The sequence below is a fragment of the Glycine soja genome, chromosome 17 (genome assembly GCF_004193775.1).
Source record: "Glycine soja cultivar W05 chromosome 17, ASM419377v2, whole genome shotgun sequence".
NCBI classification, from domain to species: Eukaryota; Viridiplantae; Streptophyta; class Magnoliopsida; order Fabales; family Fabaceae; genus Glycine; species Glycine soja.
The window spans coordinates 792,454-809,440 of NC_041018.1; the positions used below are offsets into that span (position 1 = coordinate 792,454).

Here is a 16,987-nt window from a genome sequence, read left to right on the forward strand (position 1 = left end):
TACATGTATATATTATATTAAGAAAATATTAAAAGTTTATGGGGGAAAATTACCCCTTATTTACAACAAATAGATTCGTTCCTATTTATAAATATAAATTTACTTTCTCTTTTATTTATTTTTCTTTTTTTCTCATCCTGTTACTTATCACATTTATTAAGAGCACGGAAGACACTACCTTTCTTCCTTAATAACTTAATTTGCAGAACACATCCATCCGTAAACGTACCAACGTACAAGGCCTTCCTAAATCCCTTTCCTCCAGCTCATGACATATGCAAGATGTCTCTCTTACTCTCCCTTGTGTTTGTCTTGCGTATTGATAATGTTGGGTGTACTTATTTAACACCCCATCGACCTTGTTAAGATTAAGAATGGTCCCTCCCATTTGACACTTAAATGTTGTAATGGCATCACTTTCTCATTTTCATGTGATCAAGCAATTTCTGGATAATTTTTTGCCTGTTTTGGGCAAGTGATAAAGCAACAAGTTATTTAACTCACAAATATAAAAAAACCTATGTCTTCAATGGTAATTTTTATTAACAAGTTACTTAATATTATCTCCAATTATCTTTATATGAAAAACTTAATTTATGTGATCTTCAATTAATTTTCTCTTCAATGGTAGTTTTTATTAATAATTTACTTAACTCACAAATGTTTCTTTTCTATTTCCTATATTTAATACAAAATTAAACAACTCATAAGCAACAATTACTTATATAAATAACTCTTATTTTTTTCTAATCATAAAAAAATTAAATTAATAAATTTATCCAATTTTAAACAACTAAAAGTCATATTTAACGTATTAAAATAATATTTTTTTCGATAAACAATTCATTAAACAACTCCCATTGTGATGTTTTAAAACACAACAAACCATGTCACTTCTGCCTAACAAAAATGAATCACAGTAACGCTGTCATGTACGTTATTATGAATTTTGTTTCTCTTTTATATTGGCATGGTGAAAAACTTGGGCCTATTCTTGCTTCATATGTGTTAGTATAAGTAATTTTCAGATTGCTACGGACAAAGCAGCTAACCACTGAACTTATTAAGAGTTAAGACGTACTACTTTATTTACAAGACACGTCCTTACCATTTACCAAGCAATACATCATTCATATTGTACCCAAAAAAGAATACCATTCACATTATATCCTATTTTATTATTTTGGTTTAGGTTTTGTATTCTTCGCTAATTAACTGTTGTAGTACTTTAGCGAATGTTTTCTTTTCCTTATGTGGAAATCTTTTTTCGGAAGAAAACTTACAAAGTGAAAAATATATTTCAAAAAGTTATTATTTCTACATTATTAGAGTTATTTATTTAGAGGCCATTCGAATGAGATGTTTTGCAAACAAGCGTTGGAGAAAATAGAGTCGACTATGTATTTGAGCAAAAAACTATAAGCAGTACTTTCTTTTACCAAATGCTCATAGCAAAAGGAAACTGTGGGGCAATGATTCTTGGGGTTAGTGGTTACAAAAATAAGTAAATAACTGCCCTGGTGCAGTTGTAAATCTAACAAGAGATATCTCTAAATGAAGAGTTTCATTATTATTTTATCATAACTAATTAATACAGTTCAATGACTTACACTTAAAACGTCTTTCTTAATTTATCCGTTCATAAAAGATGGATTTGTAAAGAGCCAAGACCTCTACTAATCAATGACAGTTGAACATCCAACTTATTCCAAGTTTTTTTGTTCATTAAATTAACGACCACATTCTCTTGTTTTATCTGTGAAATAGCAAGCTCCCTCATAATGCATATATAGTACGTCAAAGCAAAATTAAACTGTTCCCCAGCTTGCTTCGTTCATGAATTCATTGGCAATGTGACATTTGTTAGCAATAGCATTTACATGATAAGAACAAACTAGTACAAACCTCATGAAAAACCTCAAGGATAAGACTATGGTACTCATCAGAGTTCATGGAGATATAATAGTTCAATAGACTACGAAGATCTTTGGCGTCTTGAAGGTGCTTGGCAGTAATCATCTCCATCATGGACTCCCTAAAATCCTCTCTTGGATCATAAGAGCTCTTCTCCATTGCTACCATTACAACAAACTTGGTCCCTTCTCTGTCGTGCTGCCTTCTTCTCTCTACATGCCTAGCTCTAATCATTTGGTCAAGCCTCTCTTGCACCATGGCATGTGCAAGGCTTGAAACAGAAGGGAACCTATCGGAGGCTGATGAGCTTTCTGCTTCCTCAGTGGAAGAAACACTGAACCTGCAACTGCAACAGAAGGTCTTGCATCCTCTTTGTTGGAGCTGCTTCTGTTGCTTTGAGTTGTTCATTCTTGGACACAAACACTATGCTTTGAAGGGGGAATTTGTGCAAGAATAATCACTTATGCACAATTGACAAGTGGGGGCACAGCAGTGAATTAATCATTATGTTCTGTTTTAAGAACATTCAAAACTGGATTAGGTGTTAGCTTGAAGGGCAGATGGGGGACATGGCTATAGTTAATTGAGCCAAAGTTCATTATGTTTAACTAGACTTATCATGATCTCAACCCTTTTAGGATAATATTAGGTGGCCTAGCTTTTAAAAATCTGACCAATAAGGAAGGGGCATGACTCATGAAGCCTCTTTAATAAGAGCCATCCCAGTTGATAACATGTATTGTACGTAGTTGTTGAACTCTAGCACACCTTGCTTAGTAATTTAACACACCATATGCCCCTTGACCAAGTTTCTCTTTGAAATTGAGGAAATTATAAAAGCAATGGATGGCCAAATACTACTAAAGTAGTTGTGATAAAGATGTCTAAATTCGTTGTATTATGCTTCAATGATGCCCTTCTTTCTCAATGTTGGATGACTAGTAGATGAATCAAACAAAGTCCTACTTCCTTGCATTTCTATCTCGTTTCTTGTTAATTGGAATTTCGGTTGCTTTAGTGTATGTGCGCAGGGTAATGGTTGTTAGCCAATTATGGAGAAAATCGGATAAAAGATACACACAGCTAATTAAGAATATCTTTAACAGATTCGTCTTTTTAATTTGTATGCTACACAGTACAGAGGCAGCAAAACTGGTTCATAAAGCAAAAGGTGAGCTGGGTGATTAGCATGTGATTATCATTGATTACTAAGCCAATTTGTGAAAAATATGATCCTCGTTTTTCAGCATAATTAGGGTAATTAAATGCCAGTAATCAGTACAACCAAGTTTTTTATGCATGTCACGAAGCACATGTTGCTATAATGATTTTTACTCACTAAAGATAAAGCTAAAGCGTAAGACCCCGGAGAGGAAAAAGACATAGAATACCGAAACACGAAGACAGACTGTCTCTTAAGTTTTTGCTTTTCTTTAGAATAAGGAACAAGGTGAAAATAATGAATGAACTCGTATGATTCATATGCAAGCAACATAAGTAGTTTCCATTTCTTTATGTGTTTCCCAGTTTATAATATTTTTACAAAATACAAATATCATAAGATTTTATAAAACATAAAATAATAATCCAAAATATTTAAATTTTTATAAATTATAATTGTGTTTTATGAGGAACAGAATGTTGGACGGTCAAGAGCCAACATGAGAATAAAGTAGGTGTAGCGGAGATGAGGATGTTGCGGTGGATGTGTGGTAAGACTCGACAGGATAAAATTAGAAACGAAGCTATTAGAGAGAGGGTTGGAGTAACGCCTATTGTAGAGAAGATGGTGGAAAATAGACTTAGGTGGTTTGGGCATGTAGAGAGAAGACCGGTAGACTCTGTAATGAGGAGAGTAGACCAGATGGAGAGAAGACAAACAATTCGAGGCAGAGGAAGACCCAAAAAGACTATAAGAGAGGTTATAAAAAAGGATCTCGAAATTAATGGTTTGGATAGAAGTATGGTACTTGATAGAACATTATGACGGAAGTTGATCCATGTAGCCGACCCCACCTAGTTGTGTTTTATGTATTTTTATTGAAAATATTATGTGATTATTTCATTGTCAATATTATAAAATAATATTTACATATGTAATCAAATAATTATTCAATCATTCATCTTTTTTTCATGTGATTGTGTATTCTATTTTTTATTAAATTAATTGTAAATAAACGTCTTAAATGATAAATTCTTTTAATTCATTTCTTATTCTATTTGAAAATTGAAATAAAATCATTAAAATCAAAATATGTATTGTAAATTAGCAAATGAATCATTATTATTTTGATCATATATTTTTTTAGGTTTAAATTGTTCTCTTAATTTATATATATTAGATTCACTTTAGTTCCTTTATTTTTAAAATTTCTAATTAGTTATTTATTTTTTAAAATAAATTCAATTTGCTCTCATTTCTTAAAAATATTCATAGATGATGGAAGAAAAATGAGATTAAATTGAACTTATTTTTAAAAAAATAAATTAGAAGATAAAAATGGTAATTAAATTTAAAAATTAAAAGAATAAAATAATAAAATTAATATCAATTTATTATTTTAACAAATTATCTTATAGAAACAATACCTATTTTTTGCAAGGGTATTTTTTTAAATCACACATAAATAACCAATGTTAGTGGATTCAATACTTATAGAAACAATTTGCCCCACTTAATGTTAGTGGATTCATTTCTAGTATTTCCCATGATAAGTTATAACGAATTAGTCACCTATCAATATTTTTTTCTTAACACGACATGATATCTAATAAACTATTCAAAAAGAATAGAGTTTTAGTAAGATCTTTCTTTAGTTTGATTCTTTTATAATTTAAAAGATTTAATACTAGAATTTGTCATGATTAATGTGAAATTTTGATACACTAATAATTTCTATTCAAATTTAATCTCTCAAGTTCTTTTAATTATTACAATCAATTGTTTCTTTGAGTTATGTTATTCTCAAAACTCACAAGATATAATCTTCTCTCCCCAAATTTATTTTACGAATCGAATTATTCAAACTACTTTTTTCAAGGCACTTTTGTGCTGATATTGTTAGATCAGTTTATTGTATCTAAGAGACTAAGATAACATTCACTTTTATTCTCATAGACCTTAATAATTTTGTCCTTTTAAAAAAATTTGATGCGTTAAAGGATGACCCTTAGCCTAGATATCTATCCGATTCCGATGTGTATGTGTGTGTTTTTTATGGAACAATTACAATCCTAACTCTAAAAGAATCTTATTTCAAAAAAAAAAATTCTTAATATGTAAATCGAAACAAGTCACTCAAAAAAAATATTTCAACAACTCATTTGAAATAAACAATAAGTTTTAATGATTATTATAAAAAATATCTTCAAACTTTATTAAGTAAAATGAGTTGAAATTCTTGTATTTTTACATTGATAAATTTAGTCTTCAAACTCATTTATTTTCCTAATTTAAAAAAAATGATGAACTCTTATGTTTTTTAAAGTTTTAGGACTAGATTCATTTATTTAAAAATACATGAATTTAAACCATATTTAAATAAAAATATAAAAACTAAAAACACAATTTTCTCGTTAACTTAATGATAATTATAATTACCGTGCGCTGGAGCCTGGAAGGAAACTTTTATCCGTGTGCAACTAACTGACCTAAAGTTGAATGTTTACCAAAGCCCCCTCAATTTAAAACTTTAATCAGTGTGCAATTTGAAGGCCTGCCTTGTTTGGTTATTATCTTCACCAAATACCAAGGAAAGTGAACCGAAAGTCACTGAGAAACAAACAAATCAAACCCCTCTATGAAAGAAAGATCAAATCCGTTTCTTTTACATTTTTATAAATTTAATTTTGAAATAAACGATTTTTTAAAACAAATGAGTTTTTTTTCAGTACAAATATAAATTTGTTTTACGAATTTCATTCTTAAAACTAATTTTATTGAAAATTGAAAATAATTTTTTCCTAAAAACAAGTTTACTATTTTGTTTTTATATATATTTACAGGAAATCCGAGGGTTAAGAAACTGCCTGATGCTTCTATTAACAGCACCACCAACCAAATGCCGTTTACCTCTCAAGTATCGTATCGTATCGTATGTATCGTATCATCAGTCATCTTCTTACCCAAAACGATAACCATAACAATAGGATAGTTTGATAAGCCTAATTTTGATTCTTCTTTTTATTTAGAGTTGAAGTTAGGTAAGCGCTTGAATTTGTATTTTGCACTTATCACTTCACTCACAGTTACTTGAACACCGACTCAGTCTCTCACCAGTCACCAACAAAACAAAATCCAATGGCGCCGTCTTTCGCAATCAACGCCGCTTTCCCCAGCGCCAGAGTCACTCCTCCTTCCGTCACCGGCCGATTCGCCGCCGTCTACAGCGAGGTCCAAAACAGCCGCATCGACCACGCCCTCCCTCTCCCCTCCGTTCTCAAAAACCCTTTCATCATCGTCGACGGTCCCCAAAGCTCCGCCGCCGGCAACCCTGGTCTCGCTCCCTCCCATTCACTACTTCAATTTTCCGTCGACAATTAGTTCTACGTAATTTTGATATTGTTATGAATATTATTATGTGCCAATAGAGCTGTGCACTCTTAGGTCCATTATCCTTTATTTGTCTTTTAACAATAATAGATAAATATGTATAATAGTTTAGGGACATTCTAGAATGTGTTTGTTATAATTCTATTAGAGGAGATTGTGAGTATCTCCCTATATATACTATGTAATCACAATGAAAGAGCATCAATGAACAGTATCTTTATCCCCTTTAGCTGTAGAATTAGGAGTAATGGTAGAATAGATATTTCCCTTACCTATCAGATATCTTCTCTCTCTTTTTTTTTTGCAGAGGAGATCGCGAAGCTGTTTCCGAACCTGTTCGGGCAACCGTCGGCGGCTTTGGTGCCGAGCGATTCCCACGCGCTGCCTGTAAATCAGAAGCTGAAGATTGGCGTGGTTCTATCCGGTGGTCAGGCTCCCGGCGGTCACAATGTCATTTCTGGAATCTTCGGTAAAGGATAATCTTCAATTGAATTGAGTTGAATCAGTGTTATGTTTTAATTTGAACGTTTGATTTTGGTTTTAGATTACCTGCAAGACCTTGCAGAAGGAAGCACATTGTATGGTTTCAGGGGTGGTCCAGCTGGCATCATGAAGTGCAAATAAGTTGAACTCACCTCAGACTATATTTATCCTTACAGAAATCAGGTTTATTTTTCTTTTAGTGTAGTTTTGACCCAATTTATTTTTTTCATTGTTCTTATGATAATTTATTACTGGTATATTTGGAGCTTCACATATTCCTTTGTTTATTCGAATATGGTTGTGTGGAATAAATATTTTCCTTTCACTGTCATGCTGTTTGTATTTCTTGACTTCTCAATCTGATGCTGTAAAGTTGATGCATATGACTTGCCTTCTATTGGTGGCTCATGCATGTAAATGTTTTCAGTTGAAGTATCTTGCTGTTGTTTCGATTTTTTCCTGGAAATAATAATCATGAGATTGCAACACCTAATAGGAGTAATTTCTGTTGGTAGGGTGGTTTTGACATGATTCGCAGTGGAAGGGACAAGATTGAAACTCCAGAGCAGGTTGGCCTATTTCTCTGCAGATTTGCTATAAAGATTGATCATATGAACTCTTGTACTATTACACATCTTCAAGTATGGGGAGTAATTTATTTTGCATGTACAGTTTAAACAAGCTGAAGAAACAGTGCAGAAGCTAGACTTGGACGGCCTTGTTGTTATTGGTGGAGATGACTCGAACACAAATGCATGCCTCCTTGCTGAGCATTTCAGGTTTCTCTGAAGGGAATTTTAATTTTGGCATGATCTGCATCCAGGAACAGGGACCCCCTCCCCCTCCCAATTTTCTATTTTTTCTGAAGTCATGTATGTAGTAGGCTTTAGCATTCAGGTCCATTATTTTGACTTTTAGTTGATGCAATTAAGCATGTTTGGGTCTTCAACCCTGTTAGATTTATTTTTTCTGGATTTGTCCCTATCTAGGAAAAAAAAATTTGTTTTTGCTTAGTTTATGATTTTACCTTCAATGGTCTTTTACCTGTCCCTCTGTTGTATAATTTGTTTGGCATATACATGAGAGAAAAAATTACCTTTCATAAATATACAACTTTTCCTGTTTCCTTAACTATTGTTTGTTCAATTTGGATTATACAGGAGTAAAAATATGAAAACTCGTGTGATTGGGTGCCCTAAAACCATTGATGGTGATTTGAAATGCAAAGAAGTTCCCACAAGTTTTGGGTTTGATACAGCATGCAAGGTGAATGAAGCTATGCAGTCAGCCTTCTCTGTGCATTTATTATTATGTGATTAATAATGGGAATATCCTAGTATATAATCAGAGAGCTTTTGAGAGAATCAAGTGAATTGCATTTTCTCCAGTAATGCAGTCAACATATTTCTTATAATATTATTTCTTTAACCTTGGATTTTGTACATAATTTGTTTTTGTCGTATGTTCCAATTCCATTGATGCTGCTTTTCCTTTTTCTTGTATCATATGATGTGCCATCTTCTTGGTTTTTTAGTATAAATAGCCTTATGATATTTTGAAACCCCATTCCCATAATGCTCTAAATAATGATTTGAAATGCATATTCTTCAGCTTTCCCCTTTTGGATTATATGTTGCATGCCTGCATAGTCTGACCCAGTTCTCTTTTTATTTGAATTTAATGCAGATATATGCAGAAATGATTGGCAATGTTATGATAGATGCTCGATCAACTGGAAAATATTACCATTGTAAGTTCTGAAAGCAGGAAACTCTTTAGAACTATAGCAATTATAGATTTGGGTGCTTTGCTGAGTTGCGCTGACCAATCTTTAATGCTTCACTTAGGACATTCAGATATTGATTGTTGTTGCTGCTCATTTGCTTCCCATTTCTTACAAATGGACCACTTAATCTTTTAAGTTCTACACATTGCACTTTAGTTACCAGTATCACTTGTTCTAATTCTGATGTGAAAATCTGAAGTCTGTTTCAATTTATTTTTTTTTGTTCTAAAACTGCAAATTCAATTATCGTGACAACAAAAATATGCTCTAATTTTCTAAGGGTCAATATGTGCTGCTTATGACATCTTTTTTACTCAAATAACATGTTAATATGATATCTTCTTCACCCATCTGACTCTTAAGATAGAAATGCCTTGTTCCTGCATCTTCCTTGCATTGTGTGAACATATCTCTTGCTTTGTGATTTTTCTACCTCTGATTCTCTTGAATTGTACGTGGTTTACTCTTGTTGAAAGGTTCATTTACTTTCATGACATTTTATTGAGTCATTGACAAGACGATGATTGAGTGTGAGCCCTGGCACTGTGGTAAAGTTGTGCCTTGATGACCAGTTTGGTCATGGGTTTGAATCCAAAAGCAACCTCTTTGCATATGTAAGGGTAAGGCTGCATACAATGATCCTCCCCCATACCTCCGCTAAGCGAGGAGCCTTCGGGCACTGGGGTATGTTAGTTTTTATTGACAAGTCCATGAATACAATATGAAGCTGCTCTCTCTCTCTCTCTCTCTCTCCCCTGGGTGTGTGTGCGTGTTACCTGTTCATTGTTATTCTACTGAGTTTCGAACAATGGGTAAGATACAGCCACTTGTCTGCAGTTGTTCGGCTTATGGGACGTGCAGCTTCACACATTACACTGGAATGTGCTTTGCAAACTCATCCGAACATTACTATTATTGGAGAAGAGGTTTACCTTGTTCAATTTTTCTTGTATTCAGTGAAATGTCAGGGCTCTCTTATCAAAAATTTGATTTGACATGTAAATATCTTATTTCAGGTTGCTGCCAAGAAGATGACACTGAAGGATGTCACTGACTACATTGTTAATATCATTTCTAAAAGAGCTGAGGATAATTATAACTATGGGGTCATTCTTATCCCTGAAGGTCTAATTGATTTCATTCCCGAGGTAGCTATCACTAGTCGTTAATAGTTTTTTTTCTCCCCATATGATGTTTTGGCATCTGTTCATGTACAATCAATATGGAAACATGTTAATGAATAATGATGGTCACTTTTATATTCTTTTTTGCTTGCAGGTCCAACACCTTATTGCAGAACTCAATGAAATTCTGGCCCATGATACTGTGGATGAGGGAGGGCTATGGAAGAAGAAACTCACTGATCAGTCATTAAAGCTTTTCGAATTTTTACCTAAAGCAATGCAAGAACAATTAATGCTTGAAAGAGATCCGCATGGAAATGTTCAGGTGCTTAATGTATTATAGTGCTATACTTTATCTTGCCCTGTAATGCAATTTGACTAAGCCTCAATGTTGGTATATATTTCCATTTAGGTTGCCAAGATAGAAACAGAGAAAATGCTTATTCAAATGGTTGAAACTGAGTTGGAGAAGAGAAAGCAACAGGGCTCATATAAAGGCGGATTTAGGGGGCAGTCCCACTTTTTCGGGTACTCCGTCTATTTTAGATATACCGTTCTTGGAGTTGCTAGGATTGATAATATTAATTGCTATGAGACAGAAAAATATGAAGAGGTCCTATGGTCCTGCTTTAGGATTTACCTTGAAGTTTAACCTGGATTAAAAAAAATATTTTGACCACTAATGGCATCATTATCTTTGCTTACAGTTTGTAGTCACTAATAATCTTTTAAAATATGCAGCTATGAAGGGAGATGTGGCTTGCCAACGAATTTTGATTCTACTTACTGCTATGCATTGGGTTATGGTGCTGCAGCCCTCCTTCAAAGTGGGAAGACTGGATTAATATCATCGGTTTGTGCCAATGCTTCTCATTATCTTCTCTAATCATCAAATTAAATATTTCTTCTAGATTGGTTTTAATGATTGACTGTGGTTGAAAATGTTTCGTAATACTGGGGCCATCAACTCAATTTTTGGATCTGCTATGATATTTTTATCAGGTTGGTAATTTGTGTGCTCCTGTAGAAGAATGGACTGTTGGTGGAACTGCACTCACTTCATTGATGGACGTGGAGAGGAGACATGGTATGTGATCTATTGGAGCTTTTGCTTTGCCCCAATACCTATTTTCTGAATGTTTATTCATTACATGACATTTTGTCTCTATGTTGTTACATTTATTTGAATGTGCTTTCTCTGATGTTCTGCTATTAATGAATTGTGATTTTCTTTTTAGGTAAATTCAAACCTGTGATCAAGAAGGCAATGGTGGAGCTTGAAGGTATATATATATATATATATATATATATATATATATATATATATTCTTCTATTGTCTGCTTACAAAATTAGTGAGAACTATATTTTTCACCCACATGGAAGGATAGCAATGAAATGATGGGGATGGGAAATTATTTTCTTTTACGGGTCCATAATGTTTACCTTGTCATATTAATCCCCATGACATGCTTTAGTTGCTCAACCTTCAAGTTCATGGATGCAGATTTTCAGTTCTTAATAAATAAGGATTTGCTATATAAGATACTATAAAGATTGTTGTTATAATATCTGCTCTAATTATCTTTGATAATGATGGACTAAATTTCTAATTGAATCTTCAGGGGCACCCTTCAAAAAGTTTGCCTCCTTGAGGGATGAGTGGGCCCTAAAAAATCGCTACATTAGTCCAGGTACGCATTGACTGTTTTCCTGCACTACTTGTTTGTTTCTTCTGTCTGCACCCAAGTCATGCTCCTCTCTTTAGTTTTTAAAATGTGTTGTTGTTTATGTTAGCTAGAAATCAAATATAAGTTGGAATTTCTTTTAATGTTTGAACTGGAGTAACGCTCCTGATGATGATCTTAAATGTAGGTCCAATTCAATTCACTGGCCGAGGATCTGATGCAATTAATCACACTTTACTCTTGGAGTTTGGTGCACAAGCTTAAGACATACTGAGGCCTTTTTGATGGTGGCAATTCATTTTTTTCGGGAACTACTGCAAATATAATAGAACGGAGATTAGTCAAGTGGTTGTGTTTTTCACTAGAGAATAGTTTATGCTTTAGTCGATGTGTATTTATTGGTAAACTCGTGTTGTGTCAACATCATCGACTTATGTTTATGTTTTGGGAATATTTTGCTGCATGATCGTCTAGTTCGATGTTCACTAGTCTCATCATTTAGGTACCGTAGTAGTGATGCAAATTTAGGAGGTGGAGACTTGAGTACCCGAGTGACAAATTTTAAGGTGGATTGTGTTTTGCATAAGATAAGGAAACCAAACGGTCCTGCTTCAGTGCTTTGTGTATTGGAACTCTGCGAGGGTGACCACAGTAACGAGTAATATTTCTCGCAATTTACTCTTGTTTTATTTTTCTCCATAGCTAACTACTAGATTTTTGTAGGAGTTTTTGAAAAGTTTAATAGTTTGTTTTCTAGAAATAATAATTTACATACATTTGTTCAATGTAGAACTCTGGCTGTTATGGTTTATACATTTACTTCGGCTTTAATTCAATACAGCTTGTAAACATAAATGCTAAATGAATAAGGCCCGTAAACTTGTAACACCAACTGAAATGGACAGATTCCTTGTTTTACTTCTGCTAATTTGAAAATCAACTGTCCTTTTTCCATAATTATTTGGGGAGTGGATTCTCTCGTGTGAGAGTTCCACTTTGATCTTCTCATATTGAAATCTCAACCATTAAAAATTCACATGAGAGAATCCATGCCCAATTATTTGGGAGTGGATTCTCTCGTACGAGAGTTCCACAGTTTGGTATAAAATGTAATCTTCTGAATTGCTTTTATTTTTTGTTTTGGGTGTGGCAACTGACTCGGTTTTGCCTGTGAAGATCTTTTGGCTGGGGAAGAAATTTTTTTTCCTTGTGTTCAAATCAAAGAAAAATCTGTCCTTCCCTAGTAGCTCTCTAAAATGTCGTGTCATTCTGTGATCATTCACGAATGATCTCTTGTATCTAAAAAAAAGGGGATAAATTACAAGCTAGCCCGTCAAGAATACATTCCGTGTAATTTGGGTGAAAAACTTTAGTGCCACCTCAATTTGAATAATATGGATTACATTCAGAATATAAATCCCTGCGCTATCTGTCAAACTCTAAACTAATGTCATAGACAGTGAATAGGATTCGACAAAAAAAAAAAGAAGACAGTGAATAGGGAACCAGTGTCCTATTCAAAATAGATATTTTTTAAGATAAGATAACGCAGTCTTTATGATATGCAGATATGATCATATGACCTGTGTTTGTCATGACTTGTTTTCACTGAATATAATTTGGAGCGATGATTGTTGGCAGATGAGCCAGGCGAGACTAATAGCAGCACAGGCGCAGCACATTTAAATTATGTATAATAATCCATGGATACTTGGGTGTTATTAACTTAACCAAACCTGATCATTCTTTTAAGATTAATCATTCTGCAGGAATGTAAAGGAGATAAAACTGTACGGAGGAATCTGTATTATTCAGCAATCTAAAAGATAAATTATTCTAAAAGGATAAACTATTATAAATATGAAAAAAAACTGATATTATCTAACATAAAACGAAGAGATAATTTAATCACAATCAAATTCTTCCTCAATGCGTCATATATATATCAGTAGTGATAAGATTGATAACATGCATTATCAACAAAACATTGAGTCAATCATTTACCTGTCTTGTTCAATTTTATTTTTTTAAAATGTTAACTTTTGGTCTCGATAACCAATAGAACCTAGAACTCTACTCAAATATCACAGTTAAGTTTAAGTGGGTTGTTCTATAGTAGTATAATATGAAATGAGAATTTCAACAAAATGAATACATAATCATTTGGATAAAAAAAAAACATGATCACTTCGAAACGCGTGGATGATCAAAGATGGTGGGGTGGAGTTGGGTGAAGGGGCAAAACCTTTTAGCCATTGGCAGTGTGTGTGACAATTAATCAACTAGACGTTTTACCATCTTTAGGTCGCAGTAGATAGATTTAATTTACATCAAAACGCATCCATTTCTTTATTTCTTTGTACACAATCATGCATTCAGATACAGACACGAAGGGTTAAAAAAAATGCTGGTTGTGTAGCATGACTCCGTAAGCATGTATCAACTCAAGTAACTTTAAGGTATACGACTTTTAAATAATGTCCATTGAACATTATTGAACCACACATGACTTAACCTATATCTCACCACCAGTACCGGAGGTTGGGTTGGGTCCGTAATTTTGTAAGCTTCTGCAGGATATGTATGGTATATCATGGATATCTGTTATGATTTGGAAGCAAATAAAATAAGCACAAGCATACAATCTGCTTCTGCTTCGCTTGTTTTCTTTCCCTTTTGCACCAAATTGGCTTCTTGTGAAGTGTGCATTTACACTCACTTGAATATGCACACTGAAAAGGAGAGCCATTTTTTTCTCTTGAATACACGACATACTCTATTTTTATTTTGGAAATAAAAGGTGTATTTATTTATTTTATTTAATTACTCATTTAATCTCCGTATTTACATATTTATTTATGTTTTACTCCTTATACCTAAAATTAACTCGTTTTAATTTATATATATATATATATATTAATCTGTTTTAGTTTTGTCATTTAAACATGAAGACTAAAAACAAGTTAAGAAATATACGTGAAAGGATTACGTGTAAAAATTTAAAATAATAGTTTTAAATATAAAAGTTAAAACATAATGATTATAAAAATATATACACTAATTGTGTGTTTGTTTGTACGCTACATATGTGCGCCAGTCTATTTTTTTCACGACAAATTATGCATTTACACATAAGTTGTTTTTTTAGCTATTTTTTCACGACCAATTATGCATTTACACATAAGTTATTATATGTAGCGTTAAGTTAGATGTGAATCTGAAATGACGTGAATTAAAATAAAAAAAAGTTGTAAATAAGTAATTAAGTCATATTTTTCTATATAAGTTTTTTTTTTGCTATTATAATTTTTAAAGTTTCATTCCTATAATTTAGTTTTCTATATATAGACCTATATACTTATCTTTTATGCTAAAAAGATAAATAGAACTTTTATTTTCTTTCTCGCTCTTTTTTTTTTTTTTAATAAAACAGGCACAAAATCAGCACAACAATTTAAGTATGAGAATGGCGATTTTTTTTCTTAATAGTACTGCTGCTTGGGATTATAATCTTTCCTGTTATTCGTGCATCGAGCAAGGACTATCCTGTACGGATACTGAGTTGGAATTTCATAGAGAAAATATGTTAATTCAATTTTTTGTATAATGTTTATCTAATGAAAGGAAAGATAGTAAGAAAAGAAAAAGATATTTTAAATATTACAAAATAAATCCTATGAATAATAACTTATTTGCTGTTGCTTTTGTAATGTTATAAAAGCTTTTTTCTTTCGGACGCTTTTTTTATTTGCCCTTTTTGCACAGCACTTGCCAATTTATGGAATAGCCCGTGAGATCTGTAATTTTCTGTATCCCTTCCCCACATTGGAGAACTAGGCTAATTTATATCCATCTCTTAGACTTTGTACGAAATCGAAATGCAAATAAATAATGAGAAATCATAGATGCAGAGCCTACTAATTGTATATATTAGTAATTATTACTATAGTGCCAACAAAAGCAAAAGTGGTTGCGATATATGATTGAGTGGATGACTTTAGCAAATCAATGATGCAGCACTGAAAGTGATAGAGTTGAGTACATTTGCTAGCAACCAATTGCAACAGGTAAATCGTTCGGCTTTTGCCCTTGATTCCGTGATTCTTCCCAACAAATAGTATGATTGTGAATATCTCATAATCGTGACTTTTCCTTTTGTTTTTGTCTTTGCTAGAATTATCGAATAATGATTTTCTCAACAGAAACCATTTTCTGTCATCATCTCTTAGGCAAATAAGACCCACTCTTGCCCTAAAAAAAACAAGCTAGCCCATTCATAAATATAATTAAACCCTTAAATTAAAACTTGTAAATCAACTTTAATATTTTAAAATGATTTGATACTTCATCAAATGCATATAGAGAAATGATCACCTTTTGTCTTCTTTTTGAAAAATAAAAAAATATTTTTTCTAAAATTTAAGCTAAAACAAGCATTGGTTTCACTTAATAAAGAAAAAACTTTAAGACCCTTAATTTTCTCTCTTTTCATAAAGTTAACAACATTAGAATACATAAAAATGAACTTAACAAAAATTTAAATAAATTTAGGACATTTTGAAATAGAAAAAAAGAAAACTGAGATTTGATTGGGATGAGGTAAATCTTATCAAACTTAAGTCTCCACTCATGAACTCAAACGTTATCAGAGTACAAATAAATTTAGGACTTGACAATTACCTTTCATAAAACTTAGTCTCCACTCATATTGTTAGGGTAAGGTAAATGTTATCAAAATTGAACAACCCAATGTTTGATTGCATGTGAAGATCAGTCGGATTTGGTGATATCATTATCAAAATCTCAAACATTGAATCCATATTATTCAAACACCTCACATCGATTAACAGGTGGTGAATCCCACAGAAAATAACCTATATTATGTGCACCAAAGTTAGCTAGCCTTTCTGAACACCACACATGACACATTGATTGATTACACACATTGCAATAAATTCAGATTCTATACTATTTGTTGAGAATTTAATTTAACTCAGGATAGTAGTATTATTTGTGAGATTTACAAGGCTGATCACCGGGGGAAAACTGGATTATCTTTCCTTGCTTGTCTTTTGGTGAGTTTGAATTAGCCACATGAGGTAGCTCCACTGTGTTTCGTATCGGTATCAAGTGCAATCTTGACTAAAAAAGAAAAGAGACACCTACAATGACATTAGTAGTTTGATACTTTAATTGACTGAGTTAAGGATGGAAATAGTAGTACTAACAAATTGAGAATAAGTTTCAAACGGTTGTGCGTACAAATGGACACCTAAACCAACAAATTAAAACAAGTGTTTCATGTTCCCCAGTTGGTTAATAATTAACATGTGATTTCCCAATTCCCCAAAACCTAGGGGAGCAATGACAATTGGTTGTGACCATAATGGCCATTAAGATGGTTGGTGACCATCACATCGTAACTAACAATCCAAGAAAGAA

General features: G+C 32.8%; 1 protein-coding gene and 1 pseudogene across 2 annotated transcripts; one reads left to right on the forward strand and one right to left on the reverse strand.

The window, feature by feature from the left end:
• Positions 1-1,797: 1,797 nt before the first annotated feature.
• On the reverse strand, positions 1,798-2,585 carry LOC114391923 (probable transcription repressor OFP9). Its single transcript, XM_028352936.1, has one exon. The coding sequence runs from the start codon at positions 2,320-2,322 to the stop codon at positions 1,864-1,866; it is 459 nt and encodes a 152-aa protein (XP_028208737.1). The 5' UTR covers positions 2,323-2,585; the 3' UTR covers positions 1,798-1,863.
• Positions 2,586-5,958: 3,373 nt separating this feature from the next.
• LOC114393361 lies at positions 5,959-12,337 on the forward strand (annotated as a pseudogene). The gene is made up of 16 exons (XR_003662553.1): positions 5,959-6,410; positions 6,774-6,935; positions 7,011-7,132; positions 7,465-7,518; positions 7,622-7,728; positions 8,110-8,215; positions 8,636-8,699; positions 9,573-9,661; positions 9,752-9,883; positions 10,014-10,184; positions 10,272-10,387; positions 10,601-10,712; positions 10,862-10,946; positions 11,098-11,142; positions 11,483-11,551; positions 11,733-12,337. The product of XR_003662553.1 is annotated as a pyrophosphate--fructose 6-phosphate 1-phosphotransferase subunit beta-like (transcript).
• Positions 12,338-16,987: the final 4,650 nt, after the last annotated feature.